The 21309-nt window shown below is 44.2% G+C and overlaps 3 protein-coding genes across 4 annotated transcripts in view; 1 reads left to right on the forward strand and 2 right to left on the reverse strand.

Annotated features, from left to right (window-relative positions):
* Positions 1-1306, reverse strand: part of cwf19l2 (CWF19 like cell cycle control factor 2) — a 36541-nt gene extending 35235 nt beyond the window's left edge. The window contains exon 1 of the mRNA XM_048264664.1: positions 1118-1306. Coding sequence (XP_048120621.1) covers positions 1118-1210 — 93 coding nt within the window. The 5' untranslated portion in view covers positions 1211-1306. The remainder of the gene's footprint in view (positions 1-1117) is intronic.
* Positions 1307-2071: 765 nt separating this feature from the next.
* On the reverse strand, positions 2072-15101 carry alkbh8 (alkB homolog 8, tRNA methyltransferase). Its single transcript, XM_048264668.1, has 11 exons — positions 14918-15101; positions 14274-14508; positions 13266-13394; positions 12723-12818; positions 12502-12606; positions 12087-12157; positions 5870-5976; positions 5385-5536; positions 4713-4990; positions 3338-3487; positions 2072-2706 (listed from the first exon to the last, which is right to left on the reverse strand). The coding sequence occupies exons 1-11, from the start codon at positions 15044-15046 to the stop codon at positions 2191-2193; spliced, it is 1968 nt and encodes a 655-aa protein (XP_048120625.1). The 5' UTR covers positions 15047-15101; the 3' UTR covers positions 2072-2190.
* Positions 15102-18945: 3844 nt separating this feature from the next.
* Positions 18946-20555, forward strand: LOC125308285 (sarcolipin). 2 transcript variants are annotated; one of them, XM_048264675.1, is made up of 2 exons: positions 18946-19056; positions 19849-20555. In XM_048264675.1, the coding sequence occupies exon 2, from the start codon at positions 19986-19988 to the stop codon at positions 20079-20081; it is 96 nt and encodes a 31-aa protein (XP_048120632.1). In that variant the 5' UTR covers positions 18946-19056; positions 19849-19985; the 3' UTR covers positions 20082-20555. The 2 variants fall into 2 exon arrangements, with proteins under 2 accessions (XP_048120632.1, XP_048120633.1); XM_048264676.1 differs by having other exon boundaries at positions 18952-19056; positions 19852-20555.
* Positions 20556-21309: the final 754 nt, after the last annotated feature.

Below are 21309 nucleotides of genomic sequence, written 5' to 3' on the forward strand. Positions count from 1 at the left end.
GGTCTCTGCCATAAGTACATGAGGTGTCAACAGTGGCTAAAAAAACGTTTCCTGTGACACGTTCTGGATGTTATCAGCTGACTGCAGAGTTTGTTTTGCGATCTCGGAGGGAGTCATTACAATGAGTTATGATGCTCGGTATTGGCTTAGATAAGGTTTATCGTGCTTGCTCATGACGATTACCGACGCGAAACGCTGATAATCCAGTCCAGCACTAATATGCATCAATGGCCAGATTTTAATTTGTGTAGCGCCTCGATGTGTCAGCGTGATCGATGGGGCTCCAAACAAACAAGCACGGGACAAACTATTTGGTTGTTTGAGTGGTGGCGCCAGGGCAGGGGGTGAGAATACGTTTGTCTTCCTCAACCTCGGACTGTCATAAACAGGTTATCGAATTAGCCTAAAACGAATGTCACCATCTAGCGGTGGTTAAAAACTAAAAAGTTTGACTACAGACCCAGGACGCAGCAATAAACAAATGGTCATGACTTTGAAACAATTAGCTTCAAACAAAAAAAAAAAATCACAGCCACCAATACATAAATTAAACATGACACTAATGGTAACTCAGTTTAAAAAGCACGCGCGATAAGGATGAATTAGTAAAATTACTAACTATACCACAATCCATACAACAGCGATGGTACATTGCAGGAATCTGGCCTCACCTTGCACAATAAATATTTCGATAAGTGCTAACCTCTCTGCAATATCTGAGAGTCTTTATCAGATGCAAGTTCTAAGTCAGTGTCCCCTTGCCGAGCACTGTAACGTAACTGTGACGTTAGCATGTCATGGGGTGTTAATACATGTTAACGTTAGGCCATGGTTATTACTCAACGCGACTCCTTAATAACAGACAGACGTTCAACATGTATGAAGAGCTAAACTTAACAGAGGTGTGCATATCGTACAGCATATTAGTACGAAAGCAGTAATAGGAATAACCATTCATTCGTATTTCATTTTGCAAAACCATAAACAACATGCAACTGTGAATGCTAGGCTAAGACGCTAGCATGTACTTTGGTTCTGACATGATCTTCGGGTGCATTTTGCTTTACATTACATACAGACACAAATGTATGACTGCAAAACTGTAAGTGGATTTTACCGTTTGAACAACTTCCTCCCTAGCTCTCCTTTTAAATTCTTTTCGAGCCTCGATGTTGTTGGTACTTTCAAAACTGCCTCCGTACGCCGCCATGACAGTGACGTAAATAATGTTTCTGCCGACTGTCGCAAACGTTTTACGACAACTGCTGTTTGCGTTTGCTTTCTGCTGAATTCATTGTATTGCGAGTCGATTTGTTTTAAATGTAAGTATTATTTTATAGCGTATTACATATTGTCTTGTACTAACACACCCATTGAAAATATTTTCTTTCTTTACAGTAAACAACGTTAACTTTACCCCAGTGGTCAACTGTAAAATGTTAAATGTGGTGGATGTGAGATCCATAGGATCTATTATGGTGAAAAAAATGTAATACTTCAACTAAATATACTTCACGCATTACTAATCAAATGTAAGTCCACTTTTGATTTTTCTGAAAACATTTGGTGACATCTGGCTGATGCACCTTTCATGGATTAACAGGTGACCTACAACATTTTTGTTTTTGAAAAATGTCAAATATGCATTCAAAGTCAGTGGGCAGCCAAAAAGTAATTAATAAGTTCAAGAGGGTCAGAAAAACATCCATAAACATGCCCAGCTCCAGAAACCTCCTCTCCTAACAACAGTGGGCTGCATGAAGCAGACACATTACCTGCTGCCCCAGTGGAGGTACTCAACAGTGAACAGGTTTCAATTATTGGAGGGGATGAGAGAGAAGATGAGAAATGTCTCCCACCAGCTGTGATCAAGGAGCTATTAACCTTGAATCAATCTGGTCACTCTCAGAGTCGATTAAAAGTAAATCTTGTTAGGGCAGCCTCCAGGTGCAAACAAATGCCCTCTGCTACCACACTGACTAACATGATAGGACCCAGCAGTGGACAGTTTAAGGGGAATAAATATTCTTGTCCTAACTGCAGTTCCCTTCAAAGAACAGAGACACATATATAAACAAGAATACACCTTCATTGTGTGGGTACTATCTATATTTACAAACATCACAATAGAAAAAAAAAAAACATAGGTTTAAAACACTGGACATTCCTCTTTTGTGGTGTGACTGACATTTATTTAGTCCCTTTCTCCAGGATGACACACCAATTCCCTTGGTCATGATAGCTAGTCTGTATCTGAACGTCCTTCACCAGGCTGCATAAACTCTCCAGCTCCCCTCTCTGAAAGACATGATAGTAGCGATGAAAGACAGGCGCAGGGGCTGGTGTTTTTGGAGCATCAGTGGAGGAGCCACCTCCTTGTTGGCATGCATTCTTCTCCCCCCCTTTCAGATGCCAGGGCACCAGCAGGTCCTGGGTGTTAAAGGCTGTGCGGTTGGTGTGAACGCTGAGTTTGGGGGTGACCTCCGTGGAGCTGACTTCCGGTGCGGGTTTTGGAAGGGGACTCTGTTTCATCGAATGCTCTGCCTCGTCCACGACAGGGTTTGCGTTCTCCTTGTCTCTGGAGTCCTTCAGGTACTTTGACTTTTGCTTGTTGTACTCCTGCTCCATGGCCCACACGTAGATCAGTGCCCGCCCCCCGGGCTTCAGCAGACGCACCAACTCAGTCACCGCAGCCAGTCGTCTTTCCTGACACACACACACACACACACACACACACACACACACACACACACACACACACACACACTTTTAATGTACTGACAAATTGGGTCATTAAAAATGTAATGATCTGATTAGGCACACTGCAGTAAGTAACTAAAAGACTGCAAATGTACAATGCGGATCATCAGATGTATCTTCTAATGGGATGCAATAAAGTGCGATGACAATCAAACCATGTTTTTAAATATATCTGGAGAATCTCATCCTGTTAACATCTCACACAGGCTAAATCATGAATACGTATGGATACACTGGTTATTGCCTGGCTGCGGATGTTTGTTCGAAGTATACAAGAGCGAACTTCCAACAGCTTTTGTATGAAGACGCATACAAATTCATGCAAAAAGTTAAGTGCTTTTGGCACTCTATTCAAATGAGATCATTTGCTAATGGTAAAGAACAAAAGTTTAATAAAATCTTTTAGATCAGGAGGTCGATAGTTCATTGAAAGCTGTATATGTCACACAACTAGTCAGAATGTCGTCTCTTCACTTCAAACCACTGGCGATAAAAAAACTTTTTTGACTTTTTTTATCTCGCGACATTAAACGACATGTTGTCATTGGACCACTCTAAGCTGCTGTGACTGGCCTACCTGTGTGGAGAAGTGGTGGATGACTGCTATGGAGATGCAGGCGTCAAAGGTGGCCCCACGGAGGGGCACATCCAGGGCATCAGACACAAATGCCTGGAACCCCCGCTCTATACAGATCTGCACCAAGCTGGCACTGCGATCACAGCCAACCTGCACCCGCGGCAGCGAGAAAGGAAAGTGAGAGACAGAGAGAGAGACAGACAGAGAGAGAGAGAGAGAGAGAGAGGGAGAGAGAGAGAGAGATGACACTAGGAGGTGAGAAAACAGGAGTGATGGAAATGTTCATTATGAATAAAGTATACTCAGTGGATAAGTGGAAACATTGCTGCCTCCCACTGAGGTGTGCCACAGCCCTGAAATTACTACAGTTTTTGTAAACATTTCTTGTTTTAGAATAAAAACAACTCTCTGTCTATTACGGAATACATGCTAGGACCTTCCTGAAAGGACATTAATTGTTATGAAGTGTTGATATCCATGTACAGGCCAAATGAGATAAATTTAGAGGGCGCTTCAGATGGCATGTTGCTTTGCACAGAGAGAGAGAATTGATAGCCATAATAATATTTTCAATAAAGCCCATGCTCTCCAGGAATTTAATTAAGCTTTATGATACTAGTCTCCTCCCCTGTGTCTGGCCTTGTTCTTGTTCTTGTTCTCAGTTTCTCTCACACACACAAAGATACACACACACAAAGATACAGACACACACAGACACACACAATGACTCAAAGGTCATCGCTTGAAAAAATATTCTAGTCAGATTTTGCATATTTTAATGACCGGCAAGAATAAAGTTCCACATAATTAATTGCTGGCGCTGCTCATTTCATTTTTACGGCAGGGGAAGCATCCATGCCCTCACCCGTAGATTAAAAAGGGCCTGTGCTTTTTACATGATTGGATTGGGCATATGTTATGCTGATTCCAGCTTTGTCAGACATAAATTAACTCTAAATGAAATAAAAGAAAAAAACAATGAATTCTGTCTCTTGATGTGGCCTTGAAGAGAGAAGACAGAGTTGCCTTTTAATCACATAAACAAAGTGACATCATTGAGAAGATGAAAATAGCCATCTCAAAAATCTGAGGCAAAGACATTGCTTTAGCATCATGTTTCAATCAGAGCAGCCAAAGGTCTAATACATGTTCATCTTTCTATTTTAAGTGACAAATAGACACATATCGGCTTCTACCTACAGGGTACACTCTATGTATTTTACCCATCTTCTATCCTGTTGGAAATGAAACTAATGCAATAATATATGAGGGGTAACAGTCCTTTACAAGGTAATAGACTGAGTCTTCAAACTCATTGATAAGGTTTTAATGTACATAAAGTCTATACAACGGTATAATATGCCAACTCACTCACCGACATCACTTCCGGGTTGATGCCTAGGTACTTCCCGTTGCCACAACCGATGTCGGCCAGTAGGGCTCCAGCGGGCAGCGCCAGCAGGAAGTCCCGCACGCGTGGCCAGGGGGAGTGGCGCGTGCTGCTGAAGTGGGACGCAATCTCCTCGTACACCTGGTGCACGAACTGTGCCTCGAGACGGAACGCGTCCTTGTTGCCCTGGGGCACAGAGGGGGCTGAGGGGGCAGAGTCGGGGATCACTGGGGGGCACTGGCTGTCACAGACGCTGGGGTAGGCTGGAGGATGGAGGGGCAGTTTGGAAAGTGGTCAGGAGTCAGGAAAGGTGAAACAAGAGAGGGGGGGGAAGAAGTGGAAAAGTGAGATTCATCATCATCATCATCATCAGAGCTTTTTTTTTCATTCTCTTCCCATTTTTATCTCTTGGTAATTTTTCGCAATGACTAATTCTGATTATTCTCTCATTAATTTCAAAAAGTTAGGAAATGAGATCTCCATTTATGCAAAAAAAAGTTCAGACACAACACAGACTTGACTGGATGTCGTCAGATTCAGAGGGGGAACGACAGGATTTACAAAGAGGCGGATTAAACGGCACCATCTGAGAGTGCACTTAGTCAGTCAGTCACAGATCTGTCTGTACATCTTCACCAGTTTAAAAGGGTCACTCACAGCAGTCACAGGGGGTGCGTCGCACCGTGCGGAACGTGAGAGAGGTCCTGGTGCTTCGTCTGCTAAGGGTGAGATTACTGGGGTCAGAGGTCACGGCCACAGGGCCCTCAGTGTAATGAGCGGGGACCATGTCAAACTTCCTGGGTGTAATCCTACCAAAGAGATTGCATGAAAGCTACTATAGCTGTACTATAAAAAGAATTATGAACAGTAATTCACAACTGTATGTTTGTATACTGTGTTATGTCATGCTAAAATCATATGTAAGGACATATTCTGAGGTCAGCGTTCAGCCAGATCATATCAACTTCACAGGCTACGAGACATATAGGGACTTGGTAAGGTTATGCTATGTCTGTCTATTGAACTATTAAATTGAATTAGGGTTGGTTACATTATGTAATCTGTATCATTATTCTAGATTAGATTAGATTATGGCCTGCTGGTGCCTAGTCATTTAATGTGTGTGCTGAATGTAATCTCACCCATGGGTCCAGAGGAAGCGGCTCTCCTCTTTCATGACCAGGAGGCTCCGCTCTGGCAACAGCACGGCAACCGAACGACCGTCAGGGTGACGAAAGTCCATGACAGTCTTGAAATAAATAGGAGCACATATGGAAGTTAATATTGTACACTGAGAGTGTTTCATAAGCACATTAAAATGCACAGCAAAGTTTCTAAGTTGTCTACAGAGACACACACTTGATGAGAAGCAACAAAGCATGTAGCCCGATATTTCCTCACGAAATCGATTTGGAGTGATAAAGTGCTGAACGCACACAATTTACCAGTGTGTTTTCTCCCTGTGAACGTGAACGCGGCGCTTGTCTTTGCTCAGCCTATGCAGAGCCAAATGGGCTACAGGGCCACGGTGACAGCAGAGCGGAGGAAAATCCATTAGCACGGCCACCAGGGAAATAAACGCTCCAATGTGCCGAATGTCATTTTCTGCTTTCCTGCACACTTCGGAGAAAATTAGTCTCTCTTTCTCACATACTGGTGGTTCAGATGAGAATGAACAACAGGCTTTACACAAACACAACATGTGAACGAGATATGGCGGGAGAGAACAGGATCGCCAGCTGTTTGATGATCAAACACGCTCCTCAAAGACTCCTCATGTCTACGTCCAAATCAAAAAGGAAATAACAACATTCTCAATGATAGAAAGCCATCATTATGACTAATCCATCAGATACTACAACAGGAATGGCCTCTGACATTTATTGGAGACAATCAGTGGAGCCCTGCAAAACGCAGAGTAGGCAAACAGACGCGACAGAGAGGATAGGAGGTAGAGTGAGTGGCTGTGTATTCCGCCTGCTAACGCTGCTTCCATGTGCCCAGGTCTATTTATAGCTGCGAGGAGAGCCGAGGGGAGGATTTGGGACCCTGTGCGATGGAGAACAAAGAGACAGACACCAACACTCCCCAACTCTCTTTCCCCCCTCCTTGGCCAGTCAATCTGTGGTTCAAACGACAATGACCTCAAATTCTGGCTAGCCTGGGCTGGCATGCTGCCTTGCATTTAAAGATATGTAGTGTCCTTTTCCAAATAGTGCGTTACCTCCCTCCCTCTCTCTAACCCTCACTGACAATTTGTTCTCGTTCTCACTCACCTGGTTGTCCCTCTCTAACACTAACCTATTACCCATCTTTACAGTTTGCATTCTTAACTTTCACCCTTTTTCCCTCCCCTCTTCATCTCCCACTCCTGCTCCCCCACCCCCATCCCCACCCCTTACTCTCTCATTCCCTGGAGCAGTTATACTTTCGCACTCTGCAGGCCTGCAGACGTGCACCGACGCAGACGGTAATGAAAAGCTGCAGCTACGCCACGCTAGGCCAGGGGCTGCCTGGCAGACATGTCCTCAACTGAACCAGCCGGGCGCGCCTGTGTGTGTGTGTGTGTGTGTGTGTGTGTGTGTGTGTGTGTGTGTGTGTGTGTGTGTGTGTGTGTGTGTGGAGCCAAGCCCAAAATTGCGTGCGGCAGAGTGCAGCATCCTCACGGCAAGTGGTGTGTGGCAGCTAAACAGGCCCCGGCTCACCGACGAGAGCAATAGTGGCAGGGCGGTGTTTCTTTCTCTGGCTCCGGTTCGACAGATTCCCACTGACGCAAATTAAATGGATTTTCAGGAACAACACAGCGAATGAGAGAGAGAGCGATGGCAGAGGTTGGGGCGAAAAGAAGCAAATACGCATACTGCATGCAGGACAAAGATGGAGAGAGCCAGGGAGAGAAAGAGGGAAGGAGAGAGAGAGAGATGGAGAAAGGGAGAGAAAGGAGAGCACTTTATTGTTGAGAGTGGGGGCAGTGTCTCTGCTCGGCCCCAAGTGAAATTGCCACATTATGTGTTCTGGGTCACTTCTCTGGCGGCTGGAAATAGCAACGTAATGAGGCTCCTTGAGGCAGGGGCTTCAGAAGCAGCGGTGATGGGGGTTGGGGGGGGCAAGATGATCACACATCTGTGTATCCTGAGGACTCCGCATCATCTTCAGACCCAAGACAAGAATGTGTAGGCACACGTACACACACACACACACACACACACAAAGGCAAAAATGAGCCATGTGTATGCATGAGAGTACCCAAACTAATCACAGAAAACAGAAACAATGCTACCTCAAAGTTAATCATGTTCTACGGTCTCTGTACAACAGCAGAGTGCAATACAGAACACTGCATACGATGAGCAGTAGAAACACAAAATCTCTTTTGCATGCAGCAATTCTCCACTCCCTGCACACACATACACACACACACATATATATAATCACACACACACACACACATATATAATCACACACACACACACACACACACACAATCACACACACCCAGCAGTTCTGTGGAGCCGTGCCTTGCTGGCATTTGTCTGAATGAGAGATGGGGGGTGTAGCCCTGCTTGCGGTATATATTTTCACCGGGGAATATCAGCCAATCGATGCAACTGCTCTTCCATAACAAGATCAATCTGGCAACGGACGGCTCTGTTCCACTGCAGGCGCTACCCTCGTTTATCTTACTAACATTCTGTCTGCTCACACACGCAGATATCACACACACGCATACAAGTACAGACTCACACACAGACTCGTTATTGACAACAACAATACACAACCTGTTTCTCTCACTAACATCATCACATACACATATTAATATTTACCCTACACAAGCCCACATACACTTTTAAGCTACTCTCTCAACAACAACAACAAACACACACACACACACTTACCCTAATGATGCATGCAGGACAAGTTTAACTCCTCTGTTATCACTCATCAGTTATCTACCCCATATTCCCATCGCAATACCACAGTAAAAACATTGACGCAGACGTCTCCTGGAGATTGAGCACGAACACACTCGCACACACACACAAACACACACAGGCTCCCCCATCTCGACAGATGGCCAGCGCCCCACAAGTGCAACACTAAAGAGAAAAGAAGGTGCCGTTACACCATTTCCCCCCACAGAAACAAACACATCATGAGCGAGCTCATTACTCCAAACGCCCCGGCTCATTATACTTTCATAAGCTCCGCTAGAAGCCTAACGACTCCGAGCAGCGCTTCCCCATTGCTTGGTGCAATCTTGCTCCGATATGGCCTCTCTTCTCCAGACAAGGGTTAATGAACTATGACATTAGTCTGGATGGCACACAGTACTACATAACAGTTTCTGTGTGTGTGTGTGTCCATCCTTTCATGTGAATGAACACAAGTTTGAAACTTTCAACTTTTTCATCCAATCACTCTCTGAGTGGCAGTTTGTTTCCGCTTCCCTATCTGTCATTTTATATCTCTCTCTCTCTCTCTCTCTCTCTCTCTCTCTCTCCCCAACCCCCTTGCTGTCTTCCCATCAGTTTCTTCCTCCCTCCTCTCCTCCTCTTTCCCTCCCTCTCTCTGTATGCCATTGATCAGAGCTGATGACAGGGGACAAGCTGTCCTTAATGGGATCTGTCTCCTTCCTCTCCCGCTCCTTCCCCGAAACAAAGAAAAGGCCAGCATCTGGGGACTGACACACACACACACACACACACACACACACACACACACACACACACACACACACACACACACACACACACACACACAGGGCCAATACACATACACTTCTGGTTTTCTATTATACAATATCACACACAGTCGCTACTTTTGCCGAGACGAGTTTCATGTCGTTTCAAAAACTCTCCGCGCCGTGCGTCATCAGCTCGGTGGCAGCCCTTCAAAAAAATTAAATAAAAAAAAAACCCTGAAGTCCTCCAGACCTCCATCCGTCTCTGAGTGGCAGCGAGCAGTGAAGGGCAATGGCGGGCAGTAAATACCCTCAGGGAAACTGGCAGCGGTGGATGGACGGACAGACGTCCTGGTCTTCGCCACCTTCACGGCGACGATACCTCAGCGCTCACGTCAACAGGGCCAGCCATTAGTCGCAGAGCGGCCTCAAAGGAAAGCTCCTCTTAAAGACAGCGAAAACCTTTTTTTTAGCGGGGGCTGGGGTCCCACCAGACCAAAAGAACAGCAGGAGAGTGATCGGTGGGTTAAAGTGCTTTTTCCCTACAGGTGAGAAACTGGTGGCTAAGAGAAGAGTGTCCTTCACTCCAGCACAAAAAATGTATATGTATTATATAAAAGGAAACGTTTCATCTCTGGAGGGGGAGGTCAATTCATAGCCAAACATGGAAATCTACTCCAGACTCAGTGTACTAATGGACAGAGGTGCCCAATGTTCCCTCCAAGACAGGACTGTTCTTGTGCAGACAAGGGCTAAGGGTGTGTGTGTGTGTGTGTGTGTGTGTGTGTGTGTGTGTGTGTGTGTGTGTGTGTGTGTGTGTGTGTGTGTGTGTGTGTGTGTGTGTGTGTAGATGTGTGTGAATGTGAATGAAATCTCAAGAGAAGACAGGCCCAGATAGATGATCACCACCGGGAATCTGTCACAGACACCACTCATGCACTGCTCTAGAAAAAAAGAACAGAACAGAGACAAAGAGAGAAAGGGAGCTCTGTGTGTGTGTGTGTGTGTGTGTGTGTGGCACCCACAGGCCTCCCTGTTCGGCCGTTGCGTCAGCAGCACGCTGATCAAATCACACGCTCAGCCGCCGCCACCACAACAGAGAGAGGAGTGGAACAAGCTGAGACGTGATTAACCGCCAGGCCAGGCTCATTGATCCAAAATCATCAGCGGCAGCAACGGCAGCAGCAGGGGTGTGGAGCGCCCAGGTCCGAGCTGACCCCATAACTGCAAGCTCACCCGAGCAGATAAGGTCAAGAATGCATCAGTGTGTGATGGGGCATGGAGTTATTAAAGATCTCCCTTTCCAGGAAACCCTGTGTGTGTATGTTCAGAGTCTGTGTGAGTAAGTGTGTGTGTGCATGTGTGTGTATGGGAAAGAGCGCGTGATCGTCCATCTAATTAAGGCAAAGGATCCAATAGGCTGCTTGCACAAGTTGTAGACCGGAGCGAGATGAGCCGATTTCTAAGTGACCTCATTGACCAGACTAGTGTAAGGTGCGGGTTGGTTATCTGGACAGACAGAGGTCAGGCATACAGAGACCAGATGTCCATTCCAAACAGACCCACCACTGTGGAGGTGAAGATCTCTTCTGTAATAGAAGATTGGTTTAGTTATGAGCTCTGGCTCTGTGCCAGAAGTGACCTAAGGTTTATTGAGCTCAGAATCTACCTTGATGTAAATCCACTACAGCACTCAATATCCTTTACACTAAGGAAGTGATCACACTGACAAACAGAAGTAGCAACTGGAGCAGAAGATTTCCTATTGTTCAGCAGCAGAATCTGTCACACCATTAGGGCTACACTCGTGCCCTGAGAACACAACACTGATTCCAGTTGATCTTGGCTGAAAACCAGTACTCATCAGTGTCCACTACCATATAGTAATTTCCAGCGCGACTGCACCTAGTAGATGCATGGACATGGACATGGACAAATCCAAAGGATTGGATGCATGAGTGGGTTGGGAGCTGGATGGAAGGGTTAAGCAGAAAATAAGAATACTGATGCAGATTTTCATCAGGGGCAGCCGTGGCCTACTGGTTAGCGCTTCGGACTTGTAACCGGAGGGTTGCCGGTTCACACCCTGACCAGTAGGAACGGCTGAAGTGCCCTTGAGCAAGGCACCTAACTCCTCACTGCTCCCCGAGCAACGCTGTTGCAGGCAGCTCACTGCGTCGGGATTAGTGTGTGCTTCACCTCACTGTGTGTTCACTGTGTGCCGAGTGTGTTTCACTAATTCACGGATTGGGATAAATGCAGAGACCAAATTTCCCTCACGGGATCAAATAAGTATATCATGGACTTTGTGCACTAAGCTTACTTGAAGTCGGCAGACCAGTTTCCTGTTCGTTGCTTGACTTCAAGTCGTTCTAAAAGCGATTTTAGCTACCACCTTTTTCCTAAAAACATCAGCCTACGTGCAGTGGCTGCACGAAATATGGACGGACGGATCTTCGTTTTTGGTACAACTGAAGCACTCCTCTTCAGGTGCTTGTTCACAGCGATGTCAACGAACAGGAAAAATGCATTCAATTGTACAAATGATGTAAATGCTGAATGACTGTACAGGCATTGAGGGACTTGGTTGAGGGGCATGGATTTGTTATCACGGTCTTAAATAGAAATGCTTTCGTTCAGTTTTCTATCATTTTGTTGTGATTGTAATTCAACAGTACCTTGGCTCCAAGGCTCAGGGAGAGGATGGTGTCTTCGAAGGCTGAGTGAGTGTCGATGTGAGGCGGGATTCCTGGGGGAAAAAACAAAAAGATTACTAATCCAACAGTGAAGCGAGAACGAGCGAGAAACACAACATTTTAGATGTTCATCATGGCAGAGCCAAAAAGTCAAAAAAGACGGTTGTGAAATATGCAGCCCAAAGCTGTAGGGGGAGCTCCGTAAAGTAAAATGTGACAACAAAAGTGAGAAATCGGCGAAGAAATGACTGGAGTTACCGAATGGCCCTTTAATATCAGGAAGCATCACAACAGAATGTAATGTGTTTTGATCTTCCAATGCAACACTATTCCTTCATGCTGATGATGGATGTAGCACTGCTTCCCCCTAGTGGCCACAGGCAGTATTATTAGTCACCTTGCCCAGACTCGTACTGGTTTACTGTGAGTTGATCAGGAAGAACGGAAATGTGGCCATCCTTCAGACATCGCTGCAGCACAGGATCACATACTGGAGGGATGCCTGGAACAGACCAAATGTTTATCACATGATGAATAAACACAATAATGAATAAATAAACATGTTAGCAGTTTAGTAAAAACAGAGTACTCTTCAACATCAGGCTGAGCATACTGTACCTGTGGGTAGTGGTTTATCTTTGTCCACATTGTTGTTGTCATATCGAAATTCGTAGCCATAGTGTTTCACCCTCCTGTGTTTCAGGGCTTTGTTCGCTAGAATGCATAAACGTCGGGTGTATGAGTGATGGCTATAATAGTCAGGTGAGTGATGGCTATAATAGAAGCTGAGGCTCATAATACATAAATGCTGCAGCTATAAAACAAGTATCTTCAACAGGTTGGCTTACTATAAACCAATCCAGTCATTTCGGTTTATGATTGTCTAAAACAATCATAATTTTTGATCATAAAATTGCATTGATTTAATTAAATAATACTGTTGTTTCCTTTATGGATCACATTCCAAAGAAAAGACCATTTGGAATGAGTATGGCTGTTTAACATTATTATAAGTTTGTATGAGAATTAATACCCATACACATCTTGACAATACCTCTTCACAGGCATACACACATGTGACAACACTTAGAATATAAATAATCCAAAAACAACATTTTCACTGCTGCCTTTCCTTTTATAAAAGTTTGACTAAAAACACACCTGTGGCATTGTCGTCTGCTGCCCAATCCACAGCCTGCAGCAGGCAAGCCTCCTCTTCCTGGGAGACATAGTCCTCCAGCACCACAAGCCCAGGGGGCAGCTCCGCACACTCACTCTGCTCACAGCTTACTGCACGTTCACAACAAATGAGAAAAACAAAAAAAGCAACAAAGGAGGTCATATACAGTGCTGGCCAAAAGTATTGGCACCCATGCTAAAGTTGACTGAAAAGAGGAATATAAAATCATCTTTTGGAAATTGATCTTAATGCCTTAAGTGAAAAATTAGGAAATATCTAACCTTTAAGGACACCAATTTTCTTAGTGAATGAATAATGTATCATAAATAAATAAATGTTCTTCCTTAAAATACAGAGGTCATAAGTATTGGCACCCCTATGTTAAATTCCCATAGAGACAGGCAGATTTTTATTTTTAAAGGCCAGTTATTTCATGGATCCAGAATACTGTGCATCCTGATAAAGTTACCTTGGCCTTTGGAATTAAAATAGCCCCACATCATCACATACCCTTCACCATACCTAGAGATTGGCATGGGTGTTATTTCAGTTAGCCTATTAGCTGGTTTGATTTGCATTGAGCTCAATGAGCAGTCAACTTTAGCATGGGTGCCAATACTTTTGGCCAGCACTGTATGAGACACTACGTTTTCCTGAGAGGTCAGACCACCACACCCAAAATAAACAACTATTTGTTATGAGGACAAGATAAGAAAGTTGGCAATTCACAGGATATAACATGCTCACAAAACAACTAAGAGGTTCTCAATGTTAGTGTCTTCTATGTCAACTTTTCCAGTTAATGCATAGTGTGACAGAAGCTGATAGTCAATAAATGGCAACAGGGATAGCAACGGAAACAAGAGCCTTGTCACCATCATTACCGGCCAGCTACATTACTGAAGCAAAACAGGAGCAATAAATGCATGTAAAAAAACACAGGGTGTTTCACAAAGAAACAATAACATTGCTCCAATATGAGAACCCACCTCTCTCAACAAAGCTAAGGTACAGGGTCACCACCTGGGCCTGGCATTCCAACTGCTGACCATTAATGAGAGTGTGTGCTCGCTGGGCATCGTCTGATGATGCATAGGTCACAAATGCATAGGGTTTGTTTGGGGGCATCAGGAGAGACACTAGGTTGCCCGCCCCCTCCAGAACCTCCTGCAGCTGCCGCCTACACACTCCATTCCCCAGCCCACCGTTGGCCACCACCAGGTGCTGCGACACAAAGCAAAATAGAATTCATTACCACATCTACATACGTGCATGACAACATTTGTTGATAAAGGAATACGATAATACACTGATTTACTTTGATGGTGAGCATATTGAATGGCAGACCATCACACTCAAACACAAGTCAGAATTAGAACCATATCAAAGGATGCTAACTTCACTTACTGTTCAAAATCATAGAGAGGGTTTGTGAATATAAAGTATCAGAATCAAAAAAGAGCAGAAGTGTCAACAAAGTAATCTAACGTTATCAAACCAAACATGTCTTCAGGTTAACCATAGCAATCTATCCCTCCTTACTACTGTGTGTAAGTTATAGCGAGCTAGCTAGCTAGTTGGTTATGGGTTACTAGACCGAATAAAGCTGACCCTCTAAACTTTTTGTTGTTACCTTTGTTGGCTGTGAAACTGTGTTGATGCCCTCATGTTTAAGTAAGGTGTGACTGGCTTTTATTTGTTTTCGTAAAAGTTTTTTCTCCTCCTTGGTCTTTCTGACAGGTTTCACGTTTTCTGAATCCATAGCGCAACCTGAAAATCGGCCCGTGGTGCAACAGAGGACTTCGGTAAACAGTTCCCACGGCCATTAACACAGAAATGCTCCCCAGAAGACTTCCAATGCTCCTCTGAGACGTTTTCATACCCTACAGTATAAACATATTCTCACCTGGAAACCACATAGTCAACATTGTAGCCTAGCCGACCCTTACAAAAACATAACAGTAGTTTTTGAGAAGTTCCTTGTAGGAACTACACTTCAATGCATTATTTTGGACATGAAAAAGTGCATAGCAACTACATTGTAATGCACTTAACTGCAGAAATGCAGTATTTTGGATATGAAGGTGCATTGCACCACATTGAATTTCAGAAAAACTCCAGTGGTAGTATGGCTGCCTATCTGTAACCTGAATTATGTACAATCAACAGAAGCATGCCCAAGTCTTGCCTGTCATCGGCCTCCTAAAATATATACAGTATAGCGCAAACCAGTGTAGTTTTGGGATGTCCTCACAATATCAGCTTTCAGTTGGCCATCATACCCTAAACCTGAACTAAACAAAATGTAAAAAAGCTTTTTCTTTTGACCGATCAGTGTCACAAACTGGATGGACTCCTACATCGGCTACATAGATGCCTGGTCAAAACAGTGTCACTTTCACATCTGTGCTCTAGCCCAAGGACAATGAATTAGAGCACAAGTGTGCTCCAGCAGCTTCTAGCAGCTTCCCAAACTGGATATTGTATACCCCCATAGTCCCTTAGGGGACCCGGGCCACCTGTTGATCCCTTTGCTATCGTCTTTCTCCTGGAGCCATCATGATATTCTCCACACATTCTGGCCTCTGTCCCTAGGCATTCCTCTTCTCAGCATCTATCTGCAGTGGAGCCTTGCTTGTGCTCTCCTTGTACAGATTATTCCCCTGTGCACCAGTTCAATATGTAATTATTTTATCTTTCTATTTGATAAGTTATGTATCATTTATACCTGAGAAAAAAATCGAATTCAGGCCAAAATTGCTGTAGGTCATTACAGGCTATATATGGCAGTAACTTTTCACCAATATCTCCTTCACAACATGGCGATGCTAGAGGAATCTGGGAAAGTGTTTATTCTGGTGTATTCTGTATTTCTGTAGGTATACTTAACATGATATATGAGGTGTGAGAGAATTGACTGGTCTGTGTTTGTGGAAGGTGGTATAAGCAACATTGCCTAGCAAAATAAAATGCAAAACAGCCACACCAGAAATATTTGTCACATAAAACGCCAGCGACCACTAACTATCTTTTTTTATTGATAACCTCTGAAAGAGAGCAGCAGGCACTGACTCCTACTACAGACACTGAAGTTGGTCCAAATGGGAACTTTGATGTGCAACAGTTGCCAAGCCTGTGAGCGAGGCTCCAGTGTTTTCATCAGTCTGTTAATTCCCTGGTCTTCCACCAGCTCTAGCCACCAGATGCACTCTAAGCTGATCTGGGCCTGTGTGTGCTCAGGCCCCATCTCCCTCGGGACTCAATTAATGCATATCTCTCTGTTTGGTATTTCCCGTCGCATGGGACAGACGCTAACTCCACTAACCCGATGCTGGAGCAGAGAGAGAGGTGAAGGATCCAGAAGAGATCTGACGAGTTTTTATAACAAGACGCCCCGTGGCCTCTTTCCCTCACCTGTTCGAAAACATCAAACAGCCCCGGCCCCCTGGCAGCAGAGCTGGACTGTGTTCCGTGTGGTCGGGGGCCAAGTGAGTCAAACCGCAGACTGGCCTGGTGCTGCTGCTGTTGATTACAAGACATCCAGGTTACCGGGGAAACCGTGCTATGGAGGTGATTATCACAATCAGTTACTGGAGCACAACAGGTTCAGGCATAACAGTGGGGATGTCTGTTTGGGCACTGGGGCTGTGGCTCTTGCCAGAGTTCAGCTGTTTGTTGTTTGTTGGAAATGCACAACGATACACACACACACACACACACACACACACACACACACACACACACACACACACACACACACACACACACACACACGTACACACACTAAATCATTCCCTTCTTTGGACTTGTTAAACAAGCTGTCTACTTGATACGGATTCTGAAGGTGGCGTAGCCCTCATCCCAAGCATAGATGGACATTTTAGTTTTCCACTCATGCATGTTTTCCAGAACCAAAGCCTTGAGAACACATGACACCTAGGCCATGACACCATGACACACACTTGTCAAGACTCCACTGGAATGTTTTTTGTATTTTAATTGCCACCGACAGTAGAAACCAGAGTCTTGATTTTACAATAGTAATTCTGAGCTCGTCCTCTCTCCAGAGACCCACTTGAAAGTCAGGTCACTGTGACATTAGTGGGAGTGGAGGCCAGGGTAGTAGTGGCCGACCAACGGAACACATGCAAAGCATATTTCTAATAACAGCATTAATTGTGAATGTTGTAAATGCTATGATGATGTTATTACGGCAACGTTACAGGGTAATTCTACCAGTGGGATGCACAGTAGGAAATGTCATGCCCCACTGTGTGATGGGTCTAACTACTCCCTCCTCTGTGTCGGGAGTGGGCACATTTTCAGTGTTGTCACTGAGACACTGACACAGACACTGTTTTGTTTTATATGATTGATATGATATGATTTCCTCCTTCTTCCTGTTGATTTAATATTCTGCTGCATGATTACTGAATTATGATGCACACTATTTCTGATGGTAAGCAATGACACTGCACTGTGGAATGTTAATTTGTAAACGTAAATACAGTATGCAGGAATTGTTGATGTAACTTTGTAAACTTGTTGAAATGGATGTTTATTCAGTATTATTATTATTATTATTATTATTATTATTATTATTATTTAGGTTGTCTTATTCTTATATTGACCTACACTGCATCACACTCACCAACATTAGAAGATTAATGGTGCTGAAAGGGCTTTTAATGTATCATAACCTGATATGCTCTATTGTCAGCTCTGGTCAGCATCTGCAGTTGTTCATGTAGGTGTTGGAAGTGAGAGAAACCAGGATAGTTACATCACCTGCTTGGCGGAGGCACTGTTTTGGGATTGTCTCCTTCATCTGACCGAATGCCAGACAAGGATAAAAGGAAGGAAGATACACTGACACCAGGAAACTGTTAGCAACTATTTGGGGGTTTTGTTTGGCGTTACCAGGGTGTTGCCATAGAAAGGTTTAACGACTCAAAGGAAATTCCTCAACTGAACCCCCCCTGGAGCTGTGACTGTCATCACTATGGTGATCCTCTCATTAAATTGATCACAAATATGATTTAACACACTAAATCAATCAGGCCTGTCTACTGTTGGCTTTCAGATCCTGTATCACTGTTTAAAGCATCTTTGACTCGCTGGGTGTAGGATAGCAACAGCCAGTGTAGTCATTTTGGCAGTATTGTCTGTAGGCGGGTCTGGTACGAAGGGAAGTCAATGTTTGAAAGAAGACTCTCCAGCACGTCCCTGATGCCCCCATATAATATCAGCAGCGTTTTAAGGACTGACTCGCATGCATGCATATGTCTCGTATGACACAGGATGGCCAGAATGGCTCTAATCCACAAACAATGGACGCCAGCTTAAAAATAGCTCTGCATGTATTCAATATACAGGAACAGGAATTCATATATCTATGTCAGATTCCATCACGATGGCTCCATTGGCGAGACCCCCTCATATGCAGACATTCCAGGAGCTAAGCCCCCCTCTCTCCCTATCCTTCCCTCTTATTCCTGGGGTTTGGAACCAGCAGGCCATCTCTAAAGGTGGGTTTAAATACCTCCTGTATGGCATCACTAGATGCCAGTGTCATCTCTCGGGGCGGTACCCTGGCCAAGGGCTACTTTAGGGGGCTGGGGCGTGTGTCTTTGTGGCACAAACACTTGGATGTGAGACAGGGCAAGAGAGAGAGGCAGGGAGAGAGAGAAAGAGAGAGCGAAGGACTGCACTTTCTCAACCCACCTGCTCTGATGTCCCATACACTGAGCTTTATTTTGTGAAATCGACCAGGTAAGAGCACCACTGCATTGAATTCAGTCTTAACTGGTCATCAGTCAGGAGTCTGTCGGGTAGGAAAGTTCACTCTGGTAAATTTTTGTTGAGTGAAATTAGTGAAATATATATCAATGTAGACAGCAATATGAATATTTAAAAAATATTAATGTAAACATACATGAGACATTTGCTTCTATGGAGTTGCTGAAAATCTGTTTAAATGCTGTGGTGGACTCGAATCCCGTTTGTGTTTGATGTGGACTAGATGTGAAGGTGTTTATGTGCGTATGAATCAGGCCAACAAGCTGTCAATGCAGGGGATTGTTACTTCTCTGGGGAGGGGATAAATGAGAGGCCTCCAGCTCAAAGCCAACAGGTGGACCATTACTGGGAACAGCAGAAAATCCTGGATTAATCCGCCGGGTCTGTGTGTGTATTTATAAAATCTGAATGTGATACCAGAGTCCCTTACCCCTCAGCGGGGAGATATACTGAGGTGTTGCTTCACAACATGCTCTCATGTGGTAATGAAGAGGGCCTTTACAGGAAATAAATATACTACAGGGTTGAGTTACAATAATAACTAGCCTGAAAACACTGTATATTTATGGGAATATATGGGAAAATAGGTTTCGTTGTTGCAAATAATTGTTACTTAAGTCTACCTTATGTTGTCAAACAATGCAAAAACATGCAACTATTACTGCTACCACTGACCAGCAGAACCCAGGGAAGGAATGTCAGTCCACCAGAAATGAGTTCCGTGAGTGGTCATAACGTGATTCTGTTCCCTGTGCTCTGTTTCAGTAGAGACTGAGGTCGAGTTGATAAGCAGAACCTACTCCTCTGCCAAGCATACGGTGTGGCTCCTGCGCCAACTCTGCAGCCTACACCTCCAACATCTCGCGACAACGCCGGGGCCTCCTCCCCCTGTCCTGGGCAGAATGGACCGTTCCACGCAGGAGCTCTTCCTCAACTTCATGATAGTCTTCATCACAGTCCTGCTCATGTGGCTGCTGGTGAAGTCGTACCAAGACTGAGCCATGGGAGGGTGGGGGTGGTGGGTGGCGGGGCTGAAACTCACGTTGTCTGAGAATAAGGTCAGATCCAGAGTGCGACAGGGAGTGCCCAGACGTCCCAGGCCAAGTGCTGAGGTCTGAGTTTATCCTTCAGACAAACTGCTCGCATTCAACTTTTGTCTTTCTGAAGCATAGGTTCAGCTTTAATATCTGATTCTTACTGCATAAAAAGCCTTTCTAAAATATGCTGTCATAGGACTAAAAATATCATACAGGGAGTAATGTGCTATTTTGTATGGTCTACTTGTGGGTACTGATGTAGAATTCTTACTCTTTCTTCTCTTTCTTCTGTCATATTCATTATCATAAATCCTGCTGTATTCTGTCATGGTGTGTTAATACTGTCAAAACCCACCTCTGTTTAGACCGGAGTGATTGTAGTCTATCAGTGTGTCTAGACGGCTTGGAAAAAAAACAAATGACTATAAAATGACTGTGATCTCAGTGTTTGTCTCTGATTTCACAGCAGTATACTTCTACCAATGTCACAATATTACAGTGCATCACTGCATTGCATAACTGTTTTATTGTATTTGAATATATGTCCTGTATAGACAGTGTAAAATACTGCTAGTTTTACAGTAAAATGCATTATGTAAGAGATGGCCAGTTTAGAATTTAGGTCTCAATGTTTAATATTTAATGCAGTATATTTTAAGACCCTAGACAGTGCATTAACCTTAGATACATTTGAGTTCCCATCTCTGACCTCCCTTACACAGAGTATAATATCAGCGGGCACAGGCAGAATAAGGTCCTTGACTACACACGGACATGGTTCTCCCCGACAGAGTTCCCACGGGTCATGGAATTAATAGAATATCATGGAATTTTGGAAAGTCTATTCCAGACATAGAAAGTCAGGGAATTTTATCATTTTTGGGGCAAAGTCATGGAAAATCAGGGATTTTTTTTTGTTTTGCAAAATTGACTTGCCAAATATGTCCACGCAGAATTGGTGTATATCTGGTTATTAGCTTGCTAGAGTAGCCCAACTTTATTTGTTCAATGCTCATTTATTCATCTCCCGCTCTAAAAAAGTAAAAGATTCTTGAACGCTACACGGCTGCTCTGAAATCACTGGTCAGTATATTGTACAATTCAGATAGTAAGTCATGAAAATTCAGGTTTTTTGTCAGGGAAAGTCAGGGAAAAAGGCATGGAATTTTACATTTGACTTTTGACAGAG

This window comes from Alosa alosa, chromosome 15 (assembly GCF_017589495.1).
Source record: "Alosa alosa isolate M-15738 ecotype Scorff River chromosome 15, AALO_Geno_1.1, whole genome shotgun sequence".
Taxonomy (NCBI): Eukaryota; Metazoa; Chordata; class Actinopteri; order Clupeiformes; family Clupeidae; genus Alosa; species Alosa alosa.

Coding starts and splice junctions, on each gene's coding strand:
- alkbh8 (XM_048264668.1), bottom strand. CDS start 15,046: ATGGATTCAGAAAACGTGAAACCTGTCAGAAAGACCAAGGAGGAGAAA. Junction 12,819..13,265: donor AGCAGACGACAATGCCACAG/GTGTGTTTTTAG, acceptor TATGCATTCTAG/CGAACAAAGCCCTGAAACAC. Junction 5,537..5,869: donor CGCTTCCTCTGGACCCATGG/GTGAGATTACAT, acceptor TCTCTTTGGTAG/GATTACACCCAGGAAGTTTG.
- LOC125308285 (XM_048264675.1), top strand. CDS start 19,986: ATGGACCGTTCCACGCAGGAGCTCTTCCTCAACTTCATGATAGTCTTC.